The sequence below is a fragment of the Ananas comosus genome, linkage group 2 (genome assembly GCF_001540865.1).
Source record: "Ananas comosus cultivar F153 linkage group 2, ASM154086v1, whole genome shotgun sequence".
Lineage (NCBI taxonomy): Eukaryota > Viridiplantae > Streptophyta > Magnoliopsida > Poales > Bromeliaceae > Ananas > Ananas comosus.
Genome location: NC_033622.1, coordinates 12,896,946 through 12,924,166, shown reverse-complemented (window position 1 = coordinate 12,924,166; position 27,221 = coordinate 12,896,946). Strand labels below are relative to the sequence as shown.

The following is a 27,221-nucleotide window of genomic DNA, read 5'->3' as shown; positions in this document are numbered from 1 at the left end:
CCAAAATATTAAAATTTTAATTAATTTCAAATTTTAAATTAAAATATTAATTCACATTTGAAATTATGAACCAAATTTAAAATTAAAAGTTGATTTGATAAGCTTATTTAAATCATTTTATTTTTCAAACCTTTTTTTTAATTAGTTAATTGAGAGATAGTAGATACAAAATATTTTCAATGTTTGTTGCATAGAGATTTTCATTTTTTTTTATAAGTATGGAATATTATTTTATAGGGTGCTTGTGAAAAATATTTTACAGCAAATATCCTTCAGTTGACAAAAATTTGGATAAGTATAAATTTCTTTCTATTCTCGCAAATGAAATGCAATATTTTTTCCGACTAAAAAAAGGTTTGTCTGTGTCAACAATTATTTTAATAATTATCTCAAATCAATATCAATTTGTGAATCATATTTATCTACAAATTTAAAATTTTAAATTGTAAATTTATATGTTATATTTTATTGAAAAAATATCTCATATTTCAAATATTAATAGGTAAAATTGAGATAATTTTTATATATTCACCTTTTAAAAAATATGATTAAATATTATATATGCGGAAGGTATTATGTGATTGGATATTATATAGGTGGCGGATATTTTGTGTGAGAAATAAAATATTTAGAAATGCGAATATTATTTGTTATAAAATATGATATTATGTGGGCGGCGGTTATTAGAAGATATGACATGCATATAAAAAGTAAAATTTGATACGTACTATTTGAGGGCAATTTAGGTAAAAAAAGTGATAGATACTTAATTCTTCAGTTATTGGATTACATCTAATGACTAAAAATTAATATATTTTATGATAATTTAAAAATAAAATAAAAATTGTATGATTTATTCCATTAAAGTTGAATGAATGATATTATTAGTATATGATTGGAATTATATTAATAGGGACCGGTATTTTGGGAAAGAGAAAAAAATTCAAAACTCACATTTTTATAAGCAGTATAGATATATATATATATATATATATATATATATATATATAATATATAACGAGAGAGATGAAGAGAGAGAGAGTTGGACTGGGTACTATTAGTAGCAAAATCCCATTGTTGCTACCAGTTTTTTAGCCTTTGGATCAACTCTTTTCATTATTTTTAACCATTGGATTAAATATTATAACCCAGTGGACCACTCAACCCTAGGGGATCATTCAACTCTAACCGACTAATATCATCCTGATCCTATAATTTTTCATTCAAGGTTAAACTTGTAGCAAAAAGGCGTTTAACTATTAATAGTATTCCAGCATAATTCTATATATATATATATATATATATTAGTAGAGAGAGAGAGAGAACTAGGCTACTATGCTGTTAATGCACCAAGTCATTGTGCTACCAAGTTTTTGGCATTGGATTAAGAGTGCGTTAGGATGATGTGGGCCCCTAGGGTGAGTGGGCGTTGGTTGAATAGTATGATCTAACGGTGAAAATGATCAAAAGGGTAGATCTAGTAGCGGAAAATTGTAGCATCAGTCTTTGTGGCTATTAATAGCATAATACGAACTCTCTCTCTCTCTCTCTCTCTCTCTCTCCTCTCTCTCTATATTATATATATATATATATATATATATATATATATATATATATACCGGCTGCATAAGAATACACACCGGGTGCAGGGAATAATTTACATCCAAAACACGTATGCATCGTGGGCCCCACACCACGCCGAAGCGGGTCTAATTATAAATTTTTTATTATATAAAAGAAAGGAGGTGGAAGGGTCGTGGTCGCTTCTTTACGTTGCTTGCCTCTCCTTTTCTTCACCTCCCGACCCCGACCCCGGTCCCCGTTCCCTACTTCCACTGTCTCGGGGCACTCGCCTTATGAAGCAGGTAAGGTTACATCTCCCCTTCTCCGAGCCCCGCGGCCGCCTCTTACCGCCTCCGAGCCCCCCATGGCGATTCTAGGGTTTCCATCTCTCTCCCTCTCCCCCCTCCGCGGTCGTGATTGTTAGGGTTTTGCGACCGATAGAGTTTCTTGATCGCGGTAGTGGGGGGATCGATCCCGCCGATGGGGCGCAAGAAGAGGAATCGGCGCCTCGCGAAGCCCGATCGGGCGATTTTCCGCTAATCCGCCGTTTTCTCCGCTTGCAGACTCCGATCGGCGGTTAGGGTTTCGTGAGGTTAGGCAACGGCGTAGATCCTGGGCTTGAGGGGTCGATGGAGTCGATTAGGAGGAAGAGGAAGGGGACGAAGTCGTCTTGTTCCTTCGTTGGATCGCACTTGTCCGATGATGGCGGCGCCGGCGATCTCGATCGGCGGAGCAAGAAGAAGTGCAGGGAGTCGAAGCCGAAGCCCCGATCTGAGATGATCGGATCTGGCGGCCGGGTCGGCGCCGCCACCGGCGCCGCCGCGGGCATCGTCATGACCGCGCCTCCCTCCGGCGGATCGTGTCCCGATACCCCCGGGCGCGGCCTCAAACGGAAGCTCGGGTGCATCGAGTCGGCGACGCGGATCGGGCGGAAGAAGAAGCTGGAGCACGAGTACGCGCTGGGCCGCGAGATCGGCCAGGGGAAGTTCGGCTCGGTGCGGATCTGCAAGAACAAGGCCACCGGCGAGGAGTTCGCGTGCAAAACGCTGCTCAAGAACGGCGAGGAGACGGTCCACCGGGAGGTGGAGATCATGCAACACCTCTCGGGGCATCCGGGCATTGTGACCCTCAAGGCGGCGTTCGAGGATTCGGAGTGTTTTCATCTTGTAATGGAGTTGTGTCCCGGCGGAAGGCTCTTAGATCAGATGATTGGCGAGGGGAGGTACTCGGAACGGCGTGCCGCACACGTGCTAATGGAGGTGATGTTGGTCATCAAGTATTGCCATAATATGGGGGTTGTCCACCGCGACATTAAGCCCGAGAACATCCTCCTTACAAACAATGGGAAGCTGAAGCTCGCTGACTTTGGATTGGCCGTGCGAGTTACCAATGGTAAGATCAACAGTGTTTGCAAATTGAATAAATTTGCTCGGTCTCCACTGTCTCGTAGAATTTTCCGCTTCCAATCCGATTATATAATAGTGCTTTTGTTTTATCATTGCAAATGTTTACTTCATTGCTCATATGAATGTCTTGCTTCTTTGACTTTGACTGTTAATTTTCAGTAACAGTAATTTTGATGCTTTGCAAATGATGGACAGAATAATACTTTAGCTGTGCCAAAGTTTGCACTTCTAGATTTGACATCGGTAGTGCTTTGAATAGTAGAAATTCAACTGGTTTTCCGCAGAGAAGCATTTGCATCCATATGTAGTGCTTGATTGCCATCATTTACTTTATAGTGAAGGCATTTTCATCCTTTGTAAGTTTAAGGCTACTGTGATTGTGAGCTGTCTATGTAGTGTAGGAAAGTTGTTTCTTGACATTCTATGTGTGAAAACTTTTTCTGCCAGAAGTGCAGGGGCAAAATAGGCAGTATGTGTTGAACAACAGGATTCCATACTAAGTTTTGTTAATTCTGATTGATTGATGGAATCTCATGACTTCTCATTTTGTAGTAACCATTTTCTACTTATCATCTATTTTAGTTCTTACGTATATCTTTACGCATGTAATCTGCCGAGTTTTTCTATAGAGGCGTTTATCTATAGTTACCCTATGATTTGTTATATTGTCTTGGCAGCTCAAGGCCTTGAGGTTTTACGAGCTTGGTAGTTGGTATAAAGACAACTGTCCAATTTGGCTAATTTTAGAAATGATCGAAGTCTTTCCAACTCAAATTTAAGGATCGATCAAGTTTTTGTTCTTGCTGGCGTAAGTCTGTAATACAGCCTCATTGTCTGAAATGGTGCAATGGTTCAAATGGCTAACGCTGGATCTAATTTATGATGATGTAGGCTCTTAGGTCATGCTTTGTTATATAAGGTAAGCAATTGATTCTGTGGGAATGTACTTCAGTAAATAGTATTATGCATCAAATCTTCTCTCTAGATGAGAGTTTTGCAGTCGACTATTACAGAATTTCCGTGTAGCTAAAATACATTGGATAAAGTGAGACAAATTGAATAGTTTTGCAAGGGGTGGTGGGGTGAGAAAATATGCAGGAAAAAGAGAGAAAAGAGGCATTTAAGGGCCTATATCCTTTTCTTTGAGTTGCCCTGGCACATATGCCATGTGTTTTAAGTTTTAGGATTTCTTTCAGTTGGAATGTCCCACTAATTGTGGATAAATCCTCATTCGACATCTCTTTGACCACAATGGACTCTATTGGTTAGATTCACCGGCCTATTTTCTCCTCTGAACACCGTTAATGTTCTCTTTAGTGAACAAAACATAATTATCGTAGTAAAAGATCATTTGTCTCACGAAGCCTCTACCCTTCCCAACAGACTGTTTAAAGCATCAGCATGCAAAACAACAATTATCTCGTGAAAACCCTACCCATAACAATGCTTTCCTATTCAATTATTGCTGCCCATGATTGTTAGTTTGTTAACTTATTTATTTGCTTCTCTAAACATGCTGGTGGCTATAGAATTGAAGAAGTATACTTAGCTCCAATATATTAGTAAAAACATATTTTGATTCTCTGAGGGGAGCTTGTCTTCTTGCAATAACGTCAAAAAATGAAATCAAGTAACATGAAATTTTCTTACCAATAGAAACTAGAATTCAGAATAAAAATGCCTAAGAGTTACGTGAATTTGAATCTAATCTTAAATGCACCAAGTAATCCGCTAATTAGACTTGTTTGACCAAAGTTTCTAGCACATGAATTAACATGTAAATAAAAAATTTTAGCATGAGATCTTGTAGCACTAACTAGTTATACATGTTTGCAAAGAATTGTTGTTGACTTTAACCTTTAGAACTGCCTGCTTTCTATTCCTTTGTTTTTCTTTTTGTGTCTGGATTGGGGGTGTGGTGTGTGTGTGGTATTCTTGTTCTTGCATGTTTGTGTGTTATTCTTATGCTTGCATTTTTGTGCAAAGAATTGGCCGTATACTGGATTTTTATGTGCCAAATATTTGCCAATTATCTTGCGTCGGTTGACCAGCCCAGCAATGGTTAAGATAATGACTTGTGACAAATTGTTGGTGTAATTGGCTCATTATTGTGATAAGCTCTTTCAGAATTCTGTCAAAATTTTACAGCTCAGAGATCTGTCATCAAGATTCCTGATTGGAACTATATATTGATGTTTATTACTGTTCCAAGGTTATTGAAGACTATTAAGTACTATTGTTACTAGTGAGGATCACATTAGTGTTTTTTAGGCCTTGGTGTTTGATGCATCTCTCCTAATCTTTGTGGATTCTGTTGAGGGATCTAATTAATCTAAATCATTAATTCGCCAAATTTTTTCCATACTATGAGGACTTGTGTATTCTTCACCAGCGTGCACATAAGTTGGCTTTTCACTCCAAAGACGTATTTGTTCAGGGATGTTAGTCTCTCCACTTGATCTATCTGTCTTGGTTGTGGAGAAATCTTTCGGGTTTCTTTTGAGAATCATCTTTTAGATATCTAAATATTAGTGTGCTAACTAAGCAAGTGGTTTGCATTTTTTACATTGCTGATTAGTTTAATTAGAAACTTGAACCACATATGATTTTTCAGCATTCTAGACATTACACATTTCTACTTTGCTTTGTGATCCTCCCTTTTCAAATACTGATCCATTCTCACAATTAGAGTTCTAGGTGGTTCATACTCGAGGTTACTGGATACATGTCTTCATCTGTTTCATGTCATCTTTGCTTAACTGGGTGAGGTGGCTTCATGAGGCTAGGTAACTCATTTCATCAAGCTTGTCAAAAGAGTTCTGAATTGCTCTCCCTTTTTACTTTTTGTTGTTGACTGAAGTGTTTTTTTTTCCCGAAACCTATATAATTATAGTCTCCCATAGCATGACATGTTTGCTTTTCATTCAACAGCATCACTTGATTGTAACTTTAGATTATTTAGCAATTAGTTGCATACTAGTAGTCTAAGATTATTAAAGGTGATTTTTTGGTGTTTAGTTAAACATTATCCTTCTTTTACTCTTCAGCACCATCAGAGAAAACTTTTGGTGAATATTCGCGCCTCTGACTTTATTGGTTGAATCAATTTTAAGCAGGTCAGAAATTGTCTGGCATTGCCGGAAGCCCAGCCTATGTTGCCCCAGAAGTTCTTTCGGGTGATTACTCAGAGAAAGTAGACATATGGGGTGCCGGTGTACTCCTCCATGCTCTCTTAGTTGGTGCACTTCCATTCCAGGGGGGCTCGCTGGAAGCTGTTTTTGAATCCATTAAGAACGTCGAGCTCGACTTCCACAGCGGCATGTGGGATTCCGTATCAGAACTTGCACGAGATCTTATCAGCCGCATGCTGACCCGCGATGTCTCCTCCAGAATAACTGCTTCTGAAGTTCTCAGTATGACCATTCGTCTGCTTTAATAAGTTGAAATAACGAATATATACAGATTACCTCCATTAGAGCACATTTTGAACTGAGCACCTGAGCTTAAAAAATACTGATTTTACTATTGGAGTACACGGTATTTTCCATTTCAGTACCTCTGCTTCAGAACTTAACAGTAATTTTAACTTTTTCGAAGGATTCTATATGCTAAAGGAATATGAGTTACTGGATGGCATGTCCTACCACTTTTTGAGAGAAACTATTAGTTTGAGTAAATTTTGGAATTTTCTAAAAGTAAGAATAATGAAAGGCAAGGTACTACAATCAAGATTTTAATAGTTCAGGCACACATTGCTAAATGCACTGTTGTTCTTGTAAAATCTGTATGTTTTACCATAAAATAATGTTATCATCAACAAATCATTATTCTAATTTTGTCTCTTTTTTTTGTGTTTAATATCAGGGCATCCATGGATTTTGTTCTACACAGAATGCCCTCTAAAGGCAGTACCTAACACTAGATTGAGGGTAACTAACAGAACTTTAGCCCCAAGAAGAATAGAATGGGAGAAAATTAGGGCAGAGATTGACTCTTCATTATCGGAAACGTCCAGTCAGAAGTCGGATGAGCAGGACGAGTGTGGCTTTGTCGATGCCCTCGCTGCAGCAATATCGCGCGTGAGGATTTCCGAGCCGAAAAGGACTAGGCTTTGCGGCCCCGCTATTCCCATCCAACAGGAGTGCTCTTCCAACCTGAAAGCTAACCTCTGCACAGCGTTCTGACTCTACTCCAGTGTATAGCATCTGACTCTTGGCTGCGTCGAGCATTTTTCTACCTAAGAACTGATCTTCCATTCGCTTACTCGATGGCAATGGCAATTTGATTTTGTCACGGAATGAAAGGTACCCTGGGCTTTTCTAATTTGTAGAAAGCATTGACCAAGGGTTTGCCCTTTTTTCTTTCGAATGCTATTATGGCCTAAGTTTGTAATAAACTAACTTGGCTGTAAATTTTCTTGTATATAGTGCCTTAATCCTTTTATCTAGTTATTCTTAATTAAACATTGATCAGTTATTTACCGTAGGTAGGTTGGTTAACGTCCGAAGTTAATGTTCTATAGTTTTAACCTTTTGAGATATTTCTTTTACCACGGCATTGATAACAGGTCAATAGATCGTAAGATATGTTAAGGTTTTTCGGTATTTACTACTATTCCTGCCTTAAATACAAAGATTTCGTCAATCTGATAAGTGTTGCTTACAAAAAAAAAGTAGGAAAAACTTCAAATACGTCTGTGTGGTTTAAAGTGTATTGATTTGGTATCCTGTGATTTTATTTTTTTCTTTTCGTCAGTTCTTTTGTTAATATTTTATTGAATCGTATACAAATAACTCTATCTAAATTTTTATTGAATATTTATTTTAGTATCTTTTAATTCTAATTTTTTCACTGATTTCATAAAAATTAATTAATAAAAAATAATTATAAAATAAAATCACGAGTGATATATTTTAAACCATAAAGTACTAAAATAAGACAGTAGGAAATTAGTAAATTTTAAATCTTTCCCAAAATGTATACTGGTAGAGTTTGCCTAGCGAGCGCCCCCTCGTGAAGCCCAACGAAGCTCGATCTATTTAGCTCGATTTTTTTGGGTACTAATTTAATTGTTTACAAGTCGATCTGGTTAAAATTGAGCCAATTTATGGCCTGCTTTCTCTCGCAAAGAAATCGTCCCGACTAAGATCATTATAATGCAGTATGGACCGGCAAGCAAGTTTTTTATCATCACGAAAAATCATGAATAGCCTACGAATGATCAATTTTACTCGGAGCAGGCCCGAATGATCAATTTTACTCGGAACAGGCAAACTGGAAAATCATGCTATACCAGTTAAGAATTCAATTACAGCACCACACATTAATATATGGTCAACACACGGACTTAGTTCTCTCCGCTCCCGCGGACACGAAGATGCACTATCAGAATCTCGCCTTTTCACGGCTCATCTTCTTGAGAATTTCGACAGGAGATAGACTACAAAGAAGCACATCAGCGCAAAGAGGATGACATAAGCGACATGATTGGAGCCCTGCTGGATGATGCTCTTATTCAGCCTTCTCATGTTGTTCTTCACCCCTGCCTGGGCTTTTATAAGCGTCATTTGCTGTCCAATAACCAAAGAATCATAAGAATCACGGATAAAGAAGTCTGATATAATCAAATGGATGCCAAGAGAGTCCACTGAACTTTCGGAACTAGCCCATTCGGACAGATAAAAGAAGCAACATTATACAATACAAATGTGCACATGGATCATAAAGAACTCCAGGTCATTTGAACATTAAATCTCTTTTCCCATAGCTCTCAATTTATATGAAGTTACCAACCTTTCTTTTTTTTCAGTAAAGCATCAATTAATATAAAGAAACCCATCATAGGGAGGAAAACAAAATTCTGTGGGTTAATTAGGTGCTTGCGGGTGACAAAATTTGAGTAAGCTCAGTTTTAATCTCATTGGGAAAAATGCAATCCAAAGATCATATGTAGGCCCGCAACAAAGCACAGAGGAGGAGAAAACTGAATGCAAAATGCTTTCCACAAAACTTACGAGTAAAAACAATGCTGCAAGTGTAGAAAAAAAACAATACAAAACTTAAAGAGTAAAAACAATGCTGTAAACGTAGAAAAAAGCAATACAAAACTTACAAGTAAAAACAATGCTGTAAACGTAGAAAAAAGCAATACAAAACTTACAAGTAAAAACAATGCTGTAAACGTAGAAAAAAGATAACAATACAAGTTGAGCTAGAAAATCATTCTGGAGAGTCGTTTCTGACTTTCAACCAGGGTTATGATTGCCGCAAAGAAAATGGGTGGAAAATAAGGTAAATTATGAAATCGAGTGCGTATATGTGAACATTATTATTTTACTAAATGAAAAGTTATAGCTTAAAACGTGGAAATTATAGAAAGACATCAAGATATAAGTTGTACAAAGTGAAGATCAGTCCAATGTGATCTGCTTTGTAATATTACAGTGGATTGACTACTCGTTAAATTTTCTTGGTTGCAGTTAAATGAACCACCCTATGGACGCGAAGCTGACAGGAATCACAATACTGCAAGTGCAAAGGCATATGACAAATAGAAAAAATGAATCCATATACATGCAGCTAAGAAAGAATGCCAAGTTAACCATATAAAACCTCTAATTTAAAATTTGAAAGAACAACAATACAAAAAAGTTTCCCATCATGAAAGTAAAATAAATTGTATAGACAACAAAGAAAAGGACAATTACCAGTTGAGCTAGAAAATCATTCTGGTACTTTGCTTCAGACTCTATCTCTTGAGCTACCTGTGATACCCAAAATTTGAAGGAGATAAAGCAAGACTCAACTTCAGTAGAAAAACCCAAAATCAATTTCAAGAAGAAAATAGATTGCAGTAAGAAACACCGATATAATTAGGATATCAACATCAGCACTAGCACCGCTTTTTGAGCCATTTCCCGTCAAATATATGGTCGGCTACAGCACATGCGAAAATAATTGAAATAATTCTTTGACTGATGGTCTATCTAGCAGTGATCTCTAGATATTGGGAACAAATTCTTGACAACGGAAAATTGAACACGCCTCATCTTAAACCCTATCAAGCCAGTTGATACCTATGAGGGTAGTATAGTAGCAACTATTATCACATACAGACGGGAAGTAGCTATCTGAAGTGCCCAGGCATGAGAAGAACCCAGATAAAGGAAGAAAACAATAATATCAAAATAAGCTATAGTAATACATCGCAAGTATTTGTGCAAAGGGAAAAATAACTCCCATCAGAAGGAAATGCAAGCGACGTGAATAACATCAGAAGTTATTGAGCGATGCATAAACTTACTTTCCTATGATAATAAATATTGTTTCTCTTTTCATATTGGAAAGGGTAGAGAAAATAATAGAAAAAGTTATCTATCCCCATGTAATGCAGCCATTCGATGCAACGTGTCGCATCAGGTCGAAACAAGTACAATAAATAGACCATTTTTCGGAAAACTGTCGTCTCCAAATGCATTGTGCTTTATATTTTTTCTTCCCAACTTCTTCTCAAATGCTAAAAGGTTTGCATGCTTCAGACCGAAGCGACAAAGGTTGAATTCTAATGCAGAGGACTCCTCAGAGCAGGTCTGAGTGCTATTTTGTTTCAAATTCCAAACAGAAGTTACGATCAGAACTTAACTTCATGACAAATAAATTAACATAATTATATAACCTCCGTACTCCAAAACCTCAAACTGTGCTTCACACCTCCTGGCGATATCAGAAGAAAATCATGTAATTGTATGAAGAAAAAGAACCACAACTACTTCATCACTTAGGAGAATAGATCACAAATGTTCGGTCACAATTCCCCAACGTTCATCTTCCAATTCTCTACAAACGGCAGTCACATATGGCCTACAAAACCCTAATTCCTAAAAGTTTTAAATTTCTTCGTTCATTTCCATCGATTGCCAATTCCCTCACCAAGGGATCTAAATGAAATTCATCAACCAAATCGCCGCACAAAAATTCCAGGATCCAAACTATCACAACGAACCCAAATTTCTTGAATTGAAACCCTAACCAAATGGAATAGCAAATAAGTACAAAAAAAAAAAACCTACGCCTTTCAGTTGCCGAATCTTCCGATGGAGCCCGTCGATCTCCTCGTCCAAATCGCCGTGCATCGGGTCGATCCGCAACTGGATCTCCTCCGAGCTCGCCGCTGGCCTCGCCGTGAGCCCTTCCCTGAGATCCCATACCCCCAAAAAAGGGGAAAAAAAATTCTCAGTAATTCGATCCAATCTCACCAAACGAAACGTGATCTTTCCCGTTAAGGATAAACAAATAAATCATGCAAGGGACAAAACAAGGGTTAGGGTTAGGGTACCTGGATCGAAAAGGGCCGGAGCCGTAGGACGGATACGCCATGGGAGCCCCCGAGAAGCTTCTCCCCGATCTCTCTAACTAGGGATTCGGAAACAGGTCGATATGCGAGAAATATACGTTTGTTGCAACCAAAAAACTAATGGGAGAAAAAAAGAAAACAAAATGGAAGAGAAGAGGAGGAGATGAGAACTGCGGTTTTTTTTTTATTTTTTTATTTTTTTTTGTATTTAGCCAATTGACAAATTTTTATTTTATAAATAGTCATGACAAAATTTAATTTATAAAAATAGTGCTGGATTTGCCACGCAAGCACCACGTCAGCGCTATGCGGATAGGATTGGGACTCGAATCATTCACCGTATTCAAATACGGTGAAACACGATGAATGATTTACGATGTTTAGTACGTATTTTTTGTATATTAAAAAAAGAAATAGGAAGTAGGGATGTTAATAGGTATGAATATCCGAAATATTATCCGAATTCAAATCCGAATAAATTATATATATATAATTTATTTTTATTTATTTATACAATATATAAAATATATCCATATCCGACCAAAAACTCGAAATCCGAACCTGAACACAGCGGGTTTTAAAAATCNCTAAAAAATAAAAATTATTAAATATTTTATATATTGTATAAATAAATAAAAATAAATTATATATATATATATATATATATATATATATATATATATATATATATATATATATATATAAAATTTGTTCGGGTTTGAATTTGGATAATATTTTGGATATCTATACCTATTGACATCCCTACTCCCTATAACTCTTTTCAATATACAAAAATACGTACTAAACACGGTGAACTATTTACTGTGTTTAGATACGGTGAATGGTTCACCGTATTCAACTTAATACCCTGGCCCCATCTCTGCCCGCGTGGCGCTGACTTGGCACCTGCGTAGCAGGAGCAGAACCATTTTTGCAATTTTAATTTTGATAGAATTATTTTTAAAATAAAAATTGCTTATGAGGTTATTTGCAAAAAAAGTCCTGAGAACTGGGATCGCCAAACCCGCGCTCTTCCATTGTGCTGCGTTTATGAGTTATGACGGCTTAACGGGTCGGATTCTGTGGAAATGGACACTGAGGTTACACTGGATCCGACTCCGCTAATTAATCTATACAAATACACCAAGGACCTGTTGGTTTGCCCATAAAAGATTTTGGATTGAAAATGACTTTCGATTTATAATTCAAGCAATAAGTAAAAACTATTCTTTTACTCTTTAATAATCTACTTGATAGAAAGCTAATACTTTCAAAAAATAATTAATTATTCTATTTTTTTGTTTGTTTCATCAAAAAATTCTATATTATGGACATAAAAGTTATTATAGTTAATTCTTTTTTTTTATTTTTTTATCTTTTGTAATTAACTTTATCACCACGAGAGTGATATCAGTCATGGCATTTTGAAAAAGTAGAGTTACGAATGAATTGATGGATCGGGTCGAGTTGGTGACCTTGTGAATATTTGGGCTGGACCTAAAGCAAGTGTCCAGGTCCAACATCTTATACTAATGTTAGTTACCTTAGCCACCAATTGGGCCCACAAAAGAGGGTTGGTTTGCACTAACAGGTCGAACAAAAGTTTACCGCTTATTAGAATCTTCTATTTTAATACCATGCGAAACAATACTTTATCTCTATCTCTAAAAATATTAAGTTAGCATAAAATATTACTTTCACATTTTTTATTCAACACTCCATAACCTATTAAAACTCTTATTAATTTCAAAATTCAAATGCGTTTTACATAGAAAAGTTGGTAAAATTAAAGTGTGAGACGTTTGAATTGTTAACGTGTAATAATAGTACATGGACCACACGCGTGGATGCACGGGGTGCGTGCACAAATTTCTCCGTGTGCGAACGCTTCAGGATACGCGGCACGTGACGTGCCATAGCGTGCAAAACGTCATGCACATGTGCGAACACGTGTGCACCACTAACCATCGTGTGCCCCAGCGGCCGCACGAGGTTAATTCCCACGTGCAAGCACCTCTCCGAGCCACTCGTGCGGAACCACGTCGACGAAACTATGCACGTAGTATACGAAAGGACGCGCATGCATGCATTCCATCAGAGTAGAGGTGCAAACCAACCGAACACGAGCTAGCGCGGCTTGCTCGTATTTGGCTCGTATTAAATTCTAACCGAATTCGAATCGGCTCGAATTAATTTCAAGCCAGAATAAGACCTGTTCGAATTCAGCTTGAAATCCAAATCGATCCGAATTCGAGCGGCTTGAAAAAAAAATTTCATTTTTATTTTTCGAGCTAATTTCAAGTCATGTTCGAATTTGGTTCAAAATTATTTGATTTCGAGCCGACTCGTTTATAGCTTGTAATTCTTTTTTTTTTCTTCTTTATTTTTCTTAATTCTAAAATATTTATAAATATTTGCTAATATTACACTATATAAATTTAGCTATAATTACCATTATAACTACAATCTAAATAAAATACCACTCTCCAAAATTACAATTAACATACAAATAAAACTACAATCAACATAATTATAATCAACATAGGTGCTCAAATTAACATTATTTTAAATTTTATATTTTTAATTATATATATATATATATATATATAGTAGGTCTTGTGTACTATTAGGAGCACGGAGCCCTCCGTGCTCCTGAGCCGTTTTCGATAATGGAATTTTCGAATCGATGATCGGCTCTGTTAGACTTGATCTAGCGTATTTGAAGTTTCTATAAAGTAATTTTTGCGATTTTTTGATATCATTTACCTAGCAATCGAAATGATTCAAAATCAATAATTTTTAATGGTTGATATCTGCCGTTTTCAAGTTTAACGATGTAGAAGTATTCAAATCAGATGAAATTTTGATACAAAATTCTTTATACTATCTACAACAATATCAATATTTCTGATCGAAAATTTTAGTGCTATATCACCACTTTTTATATGATTTTTATTTTCAGTCGTTAAAAATTATTGATTTTGAATCCTTTCGATTGCTAGGTAAATGATATCGAAAAATTGCAAAAATTATTTTCTAGAAACTTCAAATACGCTAGATCAAGTCTAACGGAGCCGATCGTCAATTCGAAAATTTCATCATCGAAAACGATTCAGGAGTACGGAGGGCTCCATGCTCCTGAAAGCACAGTAGCCCTGCTATATATATATATATATATGCTAGTTGAGTGTACGTATAAATACAGGTAATAATTATTTTAATTTATTTTAAATTAATATAAATATGTATATTATATTTATTTAAAAATTTATAATAAAAATTATATTTTATAAATTCATATGTTATATTTTATTTAGAAAATATTTACAATATTCTATATTTTTTATTTTTTTATATATACATTAAATATTGTTATATATTTTTTGATTTCTGATGATCTAAAATCTATGTGTTTTAAACAAAACGCATCAAAATTTAATTCACATTTATTTCAAAATTTAAAATTGAATTTTGATCCACTATCATTAAAAAAATTTAATTGTTAATTCAAATTTCATATCAAAAATTAAATTTAATTCACGATTTAAATTCAAATTTAAATTTTAATATAAAATAGATATGTAGGAATGTTATTTTTTAACAGATTAATCATAACCGTTCGTTTTTATTTGTAATTTTTTTAATAAACTAATCATACACGTTCGTATAATATAGGGAATAATATTTTATTCTTATTTGGGTTCCGTTTGACATTGTCAGAATTCCTATACACTTTTATATATAGTATAGATATATAGAGCTGGGCTGTAATGTTATCGGTAATAAATAGGCTCTATTGCTTCCTATTTGTTTTCGCTAAAGGAGCTTCCAAATCAACAATCAGCACCGTTGAACATGATCTATACCACTTAAAGTACTTAAAAATCAAATTTCAACTCTTTTCGACATCATTATCCTAATTATCAAAAGATTTCAAATTTTGAAATTTAATTGGTTGACACGAGACATTTTCTCATTTAACGGTGTAAAGACATCAAAATCATTGAATTTTGGTTAGAAAATTTTTCAAACTATTTAGAACAAGATCTATACTTTTGATCTTGATTACAATACTTCTATCATCACTGTTTAAAAGATATTTATTTTCAACTGTTCATTTTTGTGTCAACTTGATGAACAAGAGAATAATATTGATAAAATTTGATTTCTAGATATTTCAAGTAGTATAGATCATATTGAACGATGCCGATCGTCGATTTGGAGGCTCCATCATCGGAAACAAATGGGTTTCAATTGAGCCCATTTGCTACTGATGGCATTCCAACTCAAATCTATATATTTATATATATTCGAGCTATTTTGAACCGAACACGAACGAGCAGAGGCCTGCTCGTGCTCGGTTTGAAATTATTTCAAGTAAAAAATTTAGCTCGTTTTATATTTAAAGTTAATTTTGAATGAGCCATTTTCAAGCCTATTTCGAATCGAATACGAACTGGCTCACGAACGGCGAGCTAGTTGCAGCCCAACCATCGAGCCACACCTAATATTTATCGTATATGTGTCCTCTCTCTCTCTCTCTCTCTCTCTCTCTCTCTCTCTCTCTCTCAAACACAAACTCGCACGAAACACGTGTTGTGTGTTTAGGATCTCATATTTGGCACCTCGTTTCGAAAAAAATCTAGAATGTATCGTGTATATATATTGCTGGCGTAGCATTCCAATCAATAGAATTGTCTTCTTTGTATTGATATGTCCCATCATGGTTAATAGAAAAATATTTTTATTATACTTTTTTCTCAAATAGAGAGATATGATTAGCTAGTTACTGGTAATGTGGTGCAAATGTGACAATATAGACTTCATCCTCGTTTCGAGCATCCCAACACATAACCGATACCAAGTTGGTGATATATACAAATTAACGATCCACACCGTTAAATATAATATAGTGTATATGATGTTCTTAGAATAAAATTTTAGTTTTTTTTCGATATCGTTTACTTAATAATTAAATCATAGTTAAATGAATGATGAAAATTGAACAATTTTTCAAATTTGAGCATAAGACTTTTGAATTCAAGATTAAGCATGCTGATCTGGATAGTTTAAAATATTTTTTATCAAAATTTGAATAAATTTAGATTCTTTTACACCGTTAAATTAGAAACTCGCCATAATAGCTATTGAAATTTGACAATTTTGAAACGTTTTAATCATAAAGTAAACTATATTGAAAAAATATAAAATTTTATTTCTAAAAATTTTAAATACCCTAGATCAACAACGGTGTGGATCGTTAATTGACTTGAATATTCTAAGATTGAAAACAAAACTATAATACCGAAGCCTCGGTATTGTAAATAGTATAGGAGCCTACCTCTCTCTTTATCTCTCTCGCTCTCTCCCTCTCTGTATACATATATTCTGAGTAAACCACGATATATATGCATAGGACAAATTATATATATATATGTTATGTGATATATAAAAGGAGGACGATATTACCGACATTGACATTCACATCAAATTTATCCAATTAATATAAATCAAACTTGATATAATTATTTGCTTCTGTTTAAATTGTATTTTTCTACATAAGCATTAATATAAATTTTGAATACTTATTTCTAAAAGATATCTCCTTTTGTTCCATTTACATTTTTTTGTTTTGCCCTAGTATAGTATATATACACGGCACAGGGCGCGCTCCCACCATCTCCTCAACCTTCTCCTTTCGATCTCTTCACCCTTGTGCCCTTTTTCTCTCCTAACCTTTCTTATTTATCTTCTTTCTCTTTCTCTTTCTCTCTCTCTCTCTCTCTCTCTCTCTCTCTCTCTCTCTCTCTCTCTCTCTCTCTCTCTATATATATATATATATATATGTGACCTTTTCTTTTATTTGTGTGTAAGCTTTGAAGCTTCATATATAGCCACTGCATGCATGCATGCATGCTCGCAGGCACCATCTTTTCTGATAAAGTTCAGGGCGACATGCCTGGCAGTCATTGTTAAGTGGAGCTTTTTGAGATTTAGGGTTTAGAGTTTAGGATTTTTAATAAAGTTCCGCTCTTTCTCTCCGTCTAGTGCTCATTTAATTTCTGACAAAGTTCCACTCTTTGCAGGTTCTAGGGTCAGGTCGGAGCTTTTGAGGTTCTAGCTAGGCCCTGTTTAGAGATTAAGTTCCACTTTTCTTTTGTTCATTAATTTGCTTCGAATCTTCTTGCCTTTTTTTAATTATTTAGGTAAAATCGTACGAAAATTTACATTAACTGTGGACCATTTGGATTTGCTATATCTAATCTTTCAATTTATTTGATTTGAGTTAGTCAATAATGTACACTTTAACTTTAAAATTTGAATGCGTCGTTTATTTTTATAGGTTAGTATATTTCATGTAATTTTCACAACTATAAACTCATTAAAGTAAATAATTAATGTAAAATTTAAAGTCAATGTATCGTTAACTCACTCGAATCAAAAAAATTGAAAGGTTAGCAGTCAGTAAAGTTAAAGTTTTTTTTTAAAAAAATAGTAACATGCTATCCGTTTCGTTTATTTCGTTTAGAAATAAATTTAATTAGAAATGTAAATCAACTGAGATTCAAATTTGAGATCTCGAGTATCAACCACCAAATTCTTTATTATTTGCGTTAGGACTGGTCGGTGTAAAAAGAGAAAGTTGAAAAGAGAAGTTGCACCATCAGTAACTTTTAGTAGCTGATCAGGGACTGGGGATTGGAAGGGTTTACGTACAATGTATTGTCTTAATCACATATTACTATGATTGTTCTTCTCGTGGCGTTTGTGAGTTTCCTGAGACACGATACATCCCTTCATTCATCCATTGTAAGTGCTAAAATTAACCTGTGTATCATATTCTAGCTAATCCTTCAGTTACTCATCTATTACTCTTGTTATGTTATGTTATATATACATGTGCATTGAACATTGTTGCTGTTGTAATTAGTGAGTTAGCTTCACAATATAACAATTTTTAGGTTAAAACATATATAAAAAATTCTATAAATACCTAATTTTGTAATTTATCCTCTTATCTTTTAAAAATGTATATTTTGTCTAACTCAGCAATATTATAATTTTGCTACTAATTCGTGCATATATAAGTTATGTACGTAGTACAATGGGATAATTACTAATATACTTATTTTATTTCTTAGAAATGACGAAAAAGAAAAAGTAAATTAGTAAATAGTGGAAGATCTCATTCATAAATTAAATTACCAAATTTCAGGGAAAAAAAAGATTCTATGGATAGGGTGGATACTTTGATAAAAAAATTTGGTTCTACCTTACCATATAATTTATGTATATATGAAATAGTGATGAAATTATAATAGTACTAAATTATATATTACAAGTCTAAATATTAAAGGGGCGAAACGGAAGTTTTTAAAAGACAGAAAGTAAAGCGAAAAAAATGAATATTTGTAGAAAAATTTTCTATATTTTAGTCCTTTTTTATGAAAAATGTGAAGGCTTTAGCTGAACTATAGTGCTAATATATATATGAATCTAAATAAATTCAAAATTTTAAATTTATTATTTAGTCTTTTAACTATTTTTATTTATTTATTTTTACATAATTTATGAGCTAATAGAACAGTTTTGTTACTTAACAAAATTCCTTTTTTCTTTTTTTTCTTTTTTCTGACCAGAATGTATGTTAGCATTTGGAATAATTGCCTATATATCTCTCAAAATTTCGAAAATATTTTATTATTCTTCCTTTTTTTTCTTTTCAATATATACTTTATATGTTTCTCCATTATTCTAAAATACTCCTACAGTTACTACACGTTAAGTTAACTTGGATAATTAAGAATTAGTCAAATATCTACCAGAGTTAAAAAAAATCAAAATATCTTTTTTGTTCATAACTTAAGGGTAAATAAAAAATGTTAGTGATGGTAGAAGGGTATATTTAAAAAGATCAAGAATGAAAATACTTGTTATATCCCTAACTTAAGGGCGAATAAGAAAAGATATTTTGATTTTTTTTAACTCTGGTAGATATTTGACTAATTGTTAGTGATGGTAGAAGGGTATATTTAAAAAGATCAAGAATGAAAATACTTGTTATATCCCTAACTTAAGGGCGAATAAGAAAAGTCGATGATGATAAAAGGATAAATTTAAAAAAGAAAAATAATAATTTTATAAAGATAACAGCTATTGCTAATAATTCATTAACATAATTTAACTCTAAAGATATATTTGAAATAGGTTGGAACATAAAAAAATTATTTTTAGAGGAATATATCAGAAAGTTAGAAACTTTTCAGGAGTATATAAGCAATTGCCCCCTTAGTATTTAATTAGAAAGAGCCCAAGGTTTCTATAATGACAAATGATTCTTCTATCTCTCTCTTTCTTTCTTATGTTAATTTCCTCCTCTCATTCATACCACTCTAGGACTGCATCATTCATGCATGCAGGTTAACATCTAACTAAACATGTTTACACCTAACTTATCCATTTCACTTGATTAGGATGTGAATAAAACTTACTCTCTTGATTTTCTTTTTTCCTTTTTTTTTGGGGGGGGGGGCAACATGACCAGTGTTAAATGGAGTCATGGGGATAGGAGAACATTTTGTGAAATAGTGTGTTGGTGGGATGGGAGGAAAAAAGGTGGGAGCTAATGTCAAGCCAAAGGTGGAAACGAGTAATCATGATGCAAAGAAAATATCATTTATACATATATAAAGCACGCACATAGAAGAACATAACATACATACGCAAACTTTCTCTCTCTATATAATTGCATTCACAGGATTATATATATAGTTCAATATCTCATAAGTTCAAGGGGGAGCTTTTCTTTTTAGCTCCATGCTCTCTTGTTTTGTTTCTTTTGGGGTGGGGGGAAGTTCATGCGTGGGTAAATGGAGGCCGTGAATGGGGAAATGAACAGATACACGGATAACAGTAAAAGAGAGGGGGGGGGGAAGAGGAACAAAGGCAATGATGCTGGGAGTCTTAGGAGACAAAGCAACAAGCCTTTTTAACTTTTATCACAGAGACATTCTCTCTCTCTCTCTCTCTCTCTCTCTCTCTCTCTCTCCACATTCCATAACACCTCTCTCTCTCTCTCTCTCTCTCTCTCTCTCTCACACACACACACACACACACACACACACACACACACAACCCAAGCCCTTTTATCTTTTACCATATATAGAGACATGCATTCTCTCTCCCTCGGCCATTCCAAAACACAGCTCTCATGCTTTCTCTCTCTCTCTCTCTCTCTCTAAACATAGTTTCAAGAATATTCAACTTAAAAACTTAAGCAGATTAAGTATGAACTCATTAATTAGTATATATCTATCGTTTACTATTTATTAATTATCTGATAAAATACCGTTCACTTGTAAACTTGTAACAACAATTTATTAATTTTTGTAAAGTGAAAGAAGTCCCAAAAAATAAATAATTAAAGTCGCGTCTATCTAATTATCTGCTGGCATGCATGCATTAAAGTGAACAAAGAAAAGATCAAAATGCAAATGAATTAATGCAATGTTAATTATCTACATCAATTATTTATGACTACAAATTTGGTGTTGAGTGAGTTTGGACCTAGCTAGCACCAATGAAATCAATTACGTACACTTCACATTTTAGGAGATTATAATTAATTAATGCAAGCCACTTAATTAATTACTATCTTATTTTGCATCATATATTTAGATTCATCTAGTGATGGTATTTAGGTTAGGCTCAAAGGTATCTAATTAATAAATAAGGTTTGAGAAACTGGGTGCATGAGTGGTGTGATCGATTGGTGAAATTAACCAGTTCATCCTCCAATAATATATTTCTCCTCCAGGCTCCAGCTGTTGACAAGTATATATCCACCATTTTCTGTGTGTGGTCCTTTCTGTGTAATTTTACCAACCAATAAATACCAACAATTACCGCATTTTACCCAATTGCTCCGGCCATTCATTATTGCTGTGGAAGCGAAATCTTATCACAAATAAAGAATAAATTTAAGTGGGTTTGGTGGGAGAGGTGGTGCGATGAGAGAGAGAGAGAGAGAGAGAGAGAGAGAGAGAGAGAGTAAAAGGACCAAAAAAGAAAAAACAAAAAAGTGAAAATGAAAAATAATAAAAGAGTAATAAAGGGGTAAAAGGCCTGCAAGGGAATAGAAATGGAAATCACGGTCGAGCAACTTTTTTTCGACTTGTCAACATCCAACACCCTTTTCTCTACAAAAACCCTCAATTGTACCAAACCCCCCCTTCTTTCTCTCTCTCTCTCTCTCTCTCTCTCTCATTATAAAAAATAAAGAGTTCTAAAGTAGTAACCAGAGGAACAGTAGCGTGGGATACTAAAATTAGATGATAAATTGCATCACGAGTCCATAAACTTTTGAAAATGAATGTTCAAATTTTGAGTTTCAAAATATCTTATTTACTTAATTTATTTTCCTGTATTATTTGAGAAAATTAATTATATATCTTATTTCAATTCTACCACTCTTGATTTATAGTATGTTTTACAATTTATGTTTAATAACTGAACATTTTATGCTCAATTCTAGGTGTTTTATTTAATATATATTTATCAAATAAAAATGTTATTTTTAAAAATTAAAATAAAACATGTGTGAAATATAAAAATGTCTAAGGCTCAGTTTAATATCAAAAGTACGATTTCACTAATTCTATCTGGTTTTGTAAACATGATATTAAAATCCTGGATTTTAAAATTTTTACTATGGTACCATATAAAATGGCTAATTAACTTCAATTTTAAACTAAAAAAATAATAATTTTAATATTTTATATTTAAAAGCTTTCAGTAGGAAGATGTTAAATTATACAGGGGAGGAAACTTATTAGCTTAAGGATTGCTTTGGTATTAAGGTTCACCTAACACTAGTAAATCAAACAAAGTTAGGGTGAAAATATATAGCTATATGTTTCTTCATTTTTTAATAAAATCGTAAAAAATACATTAATTGTAACTAAGTACTGATTATAATATAAAGAAAATAAATAAAATATTTTTTCATCATAATTTCGCGCTGCACTTATCACACTCCATGCATTTCTACCATAATGCAATGATTCAAAACGAGTTCAAACTAGCTGGTTTAACTGATCCGACCGTAACTCAATCTATAAAACGGTTTGGATCAACCTTTTAAACCGGATAAATGAAAAAGCCGGTTTAACCGATTCGACCGTAACTCAATCTATAAAACGGTTTGGTTCAACCTTTTAGACCGGATAAATGAAAAAGTGGCTTTGAACTGATCAAATCAGCGATTGAACAAGTGAAACCAATCTAGTTTTAATCAAACCAGCCAGATTTTTTTTCTTTTATATATCAAGTCATATTAATTATCCAACGGCCTAAAATCAACTTAACTGATTTTATTTTCTATTAATACATTTTAGTTTTATAAAAAATAAAACTTGAAAACTTATATCAACTTAATTTGGCATGCAAATCAATATTTTATAATTAGGTATAATACTAGAATAACAACATACGTATAATTTTCTATATATAATATAATTTAAATTAAAAATAATAATTAAATATTATGAAAAATATAATGACGTAATTGGTTTAATCAACGACTAGTGATCCTTAATTCAATAATAATATTTCAGTGTGAATTGGGCTAGAATACTATTAATAGCATTCGGACTCTTGTACTATCGAGTTTTTAACTCTTGAATGAAGAATTATAGGGTTAGGACGACAGTGGTCCCGTAGGGTTCAGTGAGTGGTTGGTTGAATAATAGAATTGATTAAAATGTAGATCTAACGGCTAAAAAATCGATAGTAAAAAAGTCTAAATACTATTAATAGTATTCTAGCTCAATTCTTTTAGTGTAGCTATTGGATCCGATTTTTGANTGTTTTATGAAAGAACAATGTTCTTTTTTTTATTTTTTTTTTTTTTTAAGAGAGAGATAGGTAGCATGCTACCCGCTTCATTTATTTCATTTAGAAATAAACTTAGCTGAAAATGTGAATCAACTAGGATTCGAACTTGGGTCTCGGGTACCAACCATCAAGCTCTTTACCACTTGCTCTAGGAACGGTCGGTGACAGAGTGGTTATTATGCATAGAAGAGTGGTAAGCTAGGTAGGTTCGATCTCTCGTGAGTTTGGTTTTTGCTTGCAGTACGTGCTGGGGAGTAGAATGCGTGTTTTGCTGCAGCTAGCAACCTGTGCGCACCTGCACCAGCTGCTGCATGCAGCTGCTACAGTGCCTCTCCCTGTACCTGCTCCTCCCCCCAGCTACTACAGTGTTTTTGTCCTACTCTTCTCCTCTCCTCCTAAAAGCTCTCTCTCTCTCTCTCTCTCTCTCTCTCTGTTTGCGTTTGGGAGAAGCAGTTATGTCTTTATTATAACAATAATTATAGCTTATACTCGACTTGCGGGGTTTGCTGCCAAAATGGCAGGGCCCGATGTATGGCGACTGCAGCGTGTCGCCCCCCTGAGCGGCTCAGGGGAATAAGAGCCATGTTCACCTTTGGCATGGTGCAGTAATTGAAGGGGAGAAAGTAATTTTTACTACTCGTTTTGATGAAAATTATATAAAATAATAAAACAGTAAGAGTTTTAAATTATTACCATACTCGAACCAATTCAAAAGTTTAAATTATTAATTCTTTGCTAAAATTGATCTAAAAACTTAAAGCTCACAGGTTTGTGGAGATCTCCTGCACCTTATGTCCCCGACCAAAATTTCGTGTGCTATATATTTGTAGCTCGTGGCAGTAAGGATGCGTTTGGTCTGTAGTATCTCTTTAAAATTCCTAATAATTATTTTTGTTCTTAAAAAAAAATTCAATAAAAATTGAAAAATATGACGGTATTTCGCTAAACGCATTAAATAATCTGGTTGATAATATTAGAGTTATTTGGGAATGAGATTCATTCCAAAATACTAATCTTATTTCGTTGAGGGAGAACTGATATCCTCATATTAATAGATTCGGATAATCATAATATGTCTAATTGTTTCTTTCTCCCCACCCACCGACTAGTTGGTACTGTTTTTCTTTAGTACTCTTATCTCATACCTCTCTTTAAACTTATCTTTGAGGGAGGATGGATATCCTCGTAATAATAGATTCAGATAATCAGAATATGATCTTTTTCTCTCTCTCCACTCGTCAGCTAATTGATATTATTTTCCTTTAGTATTCTTACCTCATACCTCTCTCTAAACTTATCTTCCTCTCTCTAAAGTTTAACTCTTTTTTTTCTCTAAACTAATTAGCTCTCTCTCCCCCTATTTTTCTAAAATCTCAACTCTCTTCCTCTCTCTAATCTTGTCTCCATCTCTCGCCCTATTTCTTTAGTTATGCTCTCTCTCTAACCTATATTCTCTCTCTTTTTTTTTCTAAAAATATGTTAAAATTTTTTATAGCATTATTTAAAATTAATTAATAAAATAAATATATTACTTATATATTTTTTGTAATTTTAAATAATACAATTAAATAATATGGTCGTGGGAGCTTAACACCAGAATGTCACATTTTTAATAATAGAATAACCAAGAATAAGATCCTTTAATATTTTTTTTATTTCTAGTAATATGTTATTAGTGCCAACCAAACAGGTCCTAACAATTTTCTTGTTACATGCTCAATGCAACTAATTATATGCAGCCATTATTAATATATGCTACATTAAAAAAAAAAATCCATAATAGTAAACAACAGAAATAAAGATTCTGACTTTCCACGAAGGTAATTTTCATCAAATCATGTAAATGAAGCCACCAAACGTGCATATAGGTAGGTATTTGGTTTTACAACCTAGCAATAAGCTTGCACTATGTGGATATAGAAAGAAAATGGTTCAATAAAAGTCCTTTTTTTTTTCTATTTTCTTTTTTTTTTTTCTTCTAGTGAAGTTGGTAATAAGCTCGTCTACCTCAACACTTCCCAAAAATCAGTAACTAATTAATATATCGCACGAGGAGTTGCGGGATCAAACTTTTTTTTGTTTCTTTTGTGTTCAAACGCACATACAAAAATTCAAATTTAAGTTCGATCCCTTACAAACAGCATTTAACATGCTGTTGTTCATTAACAATCTTTTTACTTACCAACGGTTACTTAGTATAAATGATAAACAGATAGATGATTGGTACTCGAAATTTTAAATTCGAACTCTAATAACATGTTTCAGGCGAACAGCATAATAATTTTTTCTAAAAAAAAAATAATAATTTTCCTACTTTTTTATTTTTTATTTTTTCCTGAGTGAGAACGATCTTTCACGCTTTAAGGGCTCTGTCAATCCTCTCTTATATATGTAAGCTTTCTACAGTACGATCTTGCATGGGCGTGTTTTGCCAAACGTCCTTTTTACCATCTCCCCACACATCACGCTAGTGTCCCTTGCATGTTTGATGTGAACTTTTTTTTCTCTTTGATTAAGAAAAAGTATAAAAATAAAAAGAAAATTTAAAAAAAAAGGTGTCCAAACTGTATAGGCAGGATAAAGTTGCATGCACCAGGAATCTCCGTGCCTTTTTTCTTTACCAGATTTTGGTTTAATCCCTAAATACAAACTTTAACAAGTGAAAATTCAAATCTCTGATCCTTCATTTTTGTTGCATTTTTCATAAAATTTCCAATTGTTTAAATAGAAAGGCATCCAATTAAATTTAGCTAAGATTTCAAACGAGAGAACTAGATTGCAAATAATAACAAATAATAATAATATGAACCTACCTTATAAGAGACATAACAACTAAATTGAACCCTGGTGCAATTAATTTACCTTTAAGAATCTCTCTCTCGGGATGGTATTATTCATATTTAATTATATCTAACACTTTCCTCGAGTGTAAGTTGAGAGAAAATTAATTAAAATTTAATTTGATCGGATTTGAACTCAAATTTTTTTCTTATTTTTATACTATATATGTTAGATTATGTAAAACGATAATTTCTTAAAAAAAATAAAATAAATAAACAATTGATACAAACGATTCATTTAATATTTACATTTAATACAAGTCCCCCACCTGAGTAATTAAGGACTATAATAACAAACACTTAACGGCATAGTTTGTGGCTTTTGTTTGATTCTATATTTTATACTTTGCCCTATTACCACTTCCCACCAAGTTTCAACTTCCACAAGACCCAATTGACCCATCTCTACTCTCACTATAAGAAAATTAATAATTGACATTGTTTTTTAATATTTATCGATGCTTAAAAGCGTCACATTTGAAAACGTTGATAAATGAAGAGTCGCTACGTATATAGCAGCACTTATGCCGGGCATCGATAAATTATATTTTGATGTTTTAAAATATTAATAATTTAAAAATATAATAGTAAAATTTATCAGTTAATAAATTAGTTTGATATAATAGAAGGTTCATATGACGATACTTTTTAAAGCGTCGGTATTTACTACATTGTAGGGACGTTTGGAGATATTTCACCCAAGTATCGTCTAAAAAACGTTTTTATATTGAGATTTTCTCGTAGTGACCATTTGGGACCGTCTAATTTATTTTTAATAAAAATTATCGATTATTATTATTTTAATACCTATCCATAGTGGTCCCATTTAGATAATTTGGACCAATTGGATGCAACAATTAGTCGGTATCCATGTTAAAAAACCCAGAAACAATTCGGTGGTATACGAGGCCCACATTTGGATTAGCAAGAATTGCTATTTGTGGTGCCTAAACCCCTCCACAAAGATAAGGTTTTAACCACGGATAAGGCTTAGTTTTGGTCCTTTTGGACTCTCCATGTAATATATGGAACAGTCCAAATCCTCCATGCAGGGACCATTAAGCTTTTCCATGATGAGAAATTCCCCAAAAAGCCCCAAAATTCCTACTTCCATAATTGGATAATCATCATATCATATACACACAAGAGGAGGTTACAGTTACA

General features: G+C 33.7%; 2 protein-coding genes across 4 annotated transcripts; one reads left to right on the top strand and one right to left on the bottom strand.

Moving 5' to 3' along the window:
* Nucleotides 1,744–7,432, top strand: LOC109705502 (serine/threonine-protein kinase PEPKR2). 3 transcript variants are annotated; one of them, XM_020226241.1, is made up of 4 exons: nt 1,744–1,865; nt 2,127–2,955; nt 6,083–6,382; nt 6,834–7,432. In XM_020226241.1, exons 2-4 carry the CDS (start codon nt 2,193–2,195, stop codon nt 7,151–7,153), a joined length of 1,383 nt encoding a protein of 460 aa, XP_020081830.1. In that variant the 5' UTR covers nt 1,744–1,865; nt 2,127–2,192; the 3' UTR covers nt 7,154–7,432. The 3 variants fall into 3 exon arrangements, with proteins under 3 accessions (XP_020081830.1, XP_020081837.1, XP_020081824.1); XM_020226248.1 differs by having other exon boundaries at nt 1,758–2,955; nt 6,086–6,382; XM_020226235.1 differs by having other exon boundaries at nt 1,758–2,955.
* On the bottom strand, nt 8,173–11,508 carry LOC109723183 (bet1-like protein At4g14600). The gene is made up of 4 exons (XM_020251466.1): nt 11,305–11,508; nt 11,039–11,162; nt 9,677–9,733; nt 8,173–8,539 (listed from the first exon to the last, which is right to left on the bottom strand). Exons 1-4 carry the CDS (start codon nt 11,343–11,345, stop codon nt 8,378–8,380), a joined length of 384 nt encoding a protein of 127 aa, XP_020107055.1. The 5' UTR covers nt 11,346–11,508; the 3' UTR covers nt 8,173–8,377.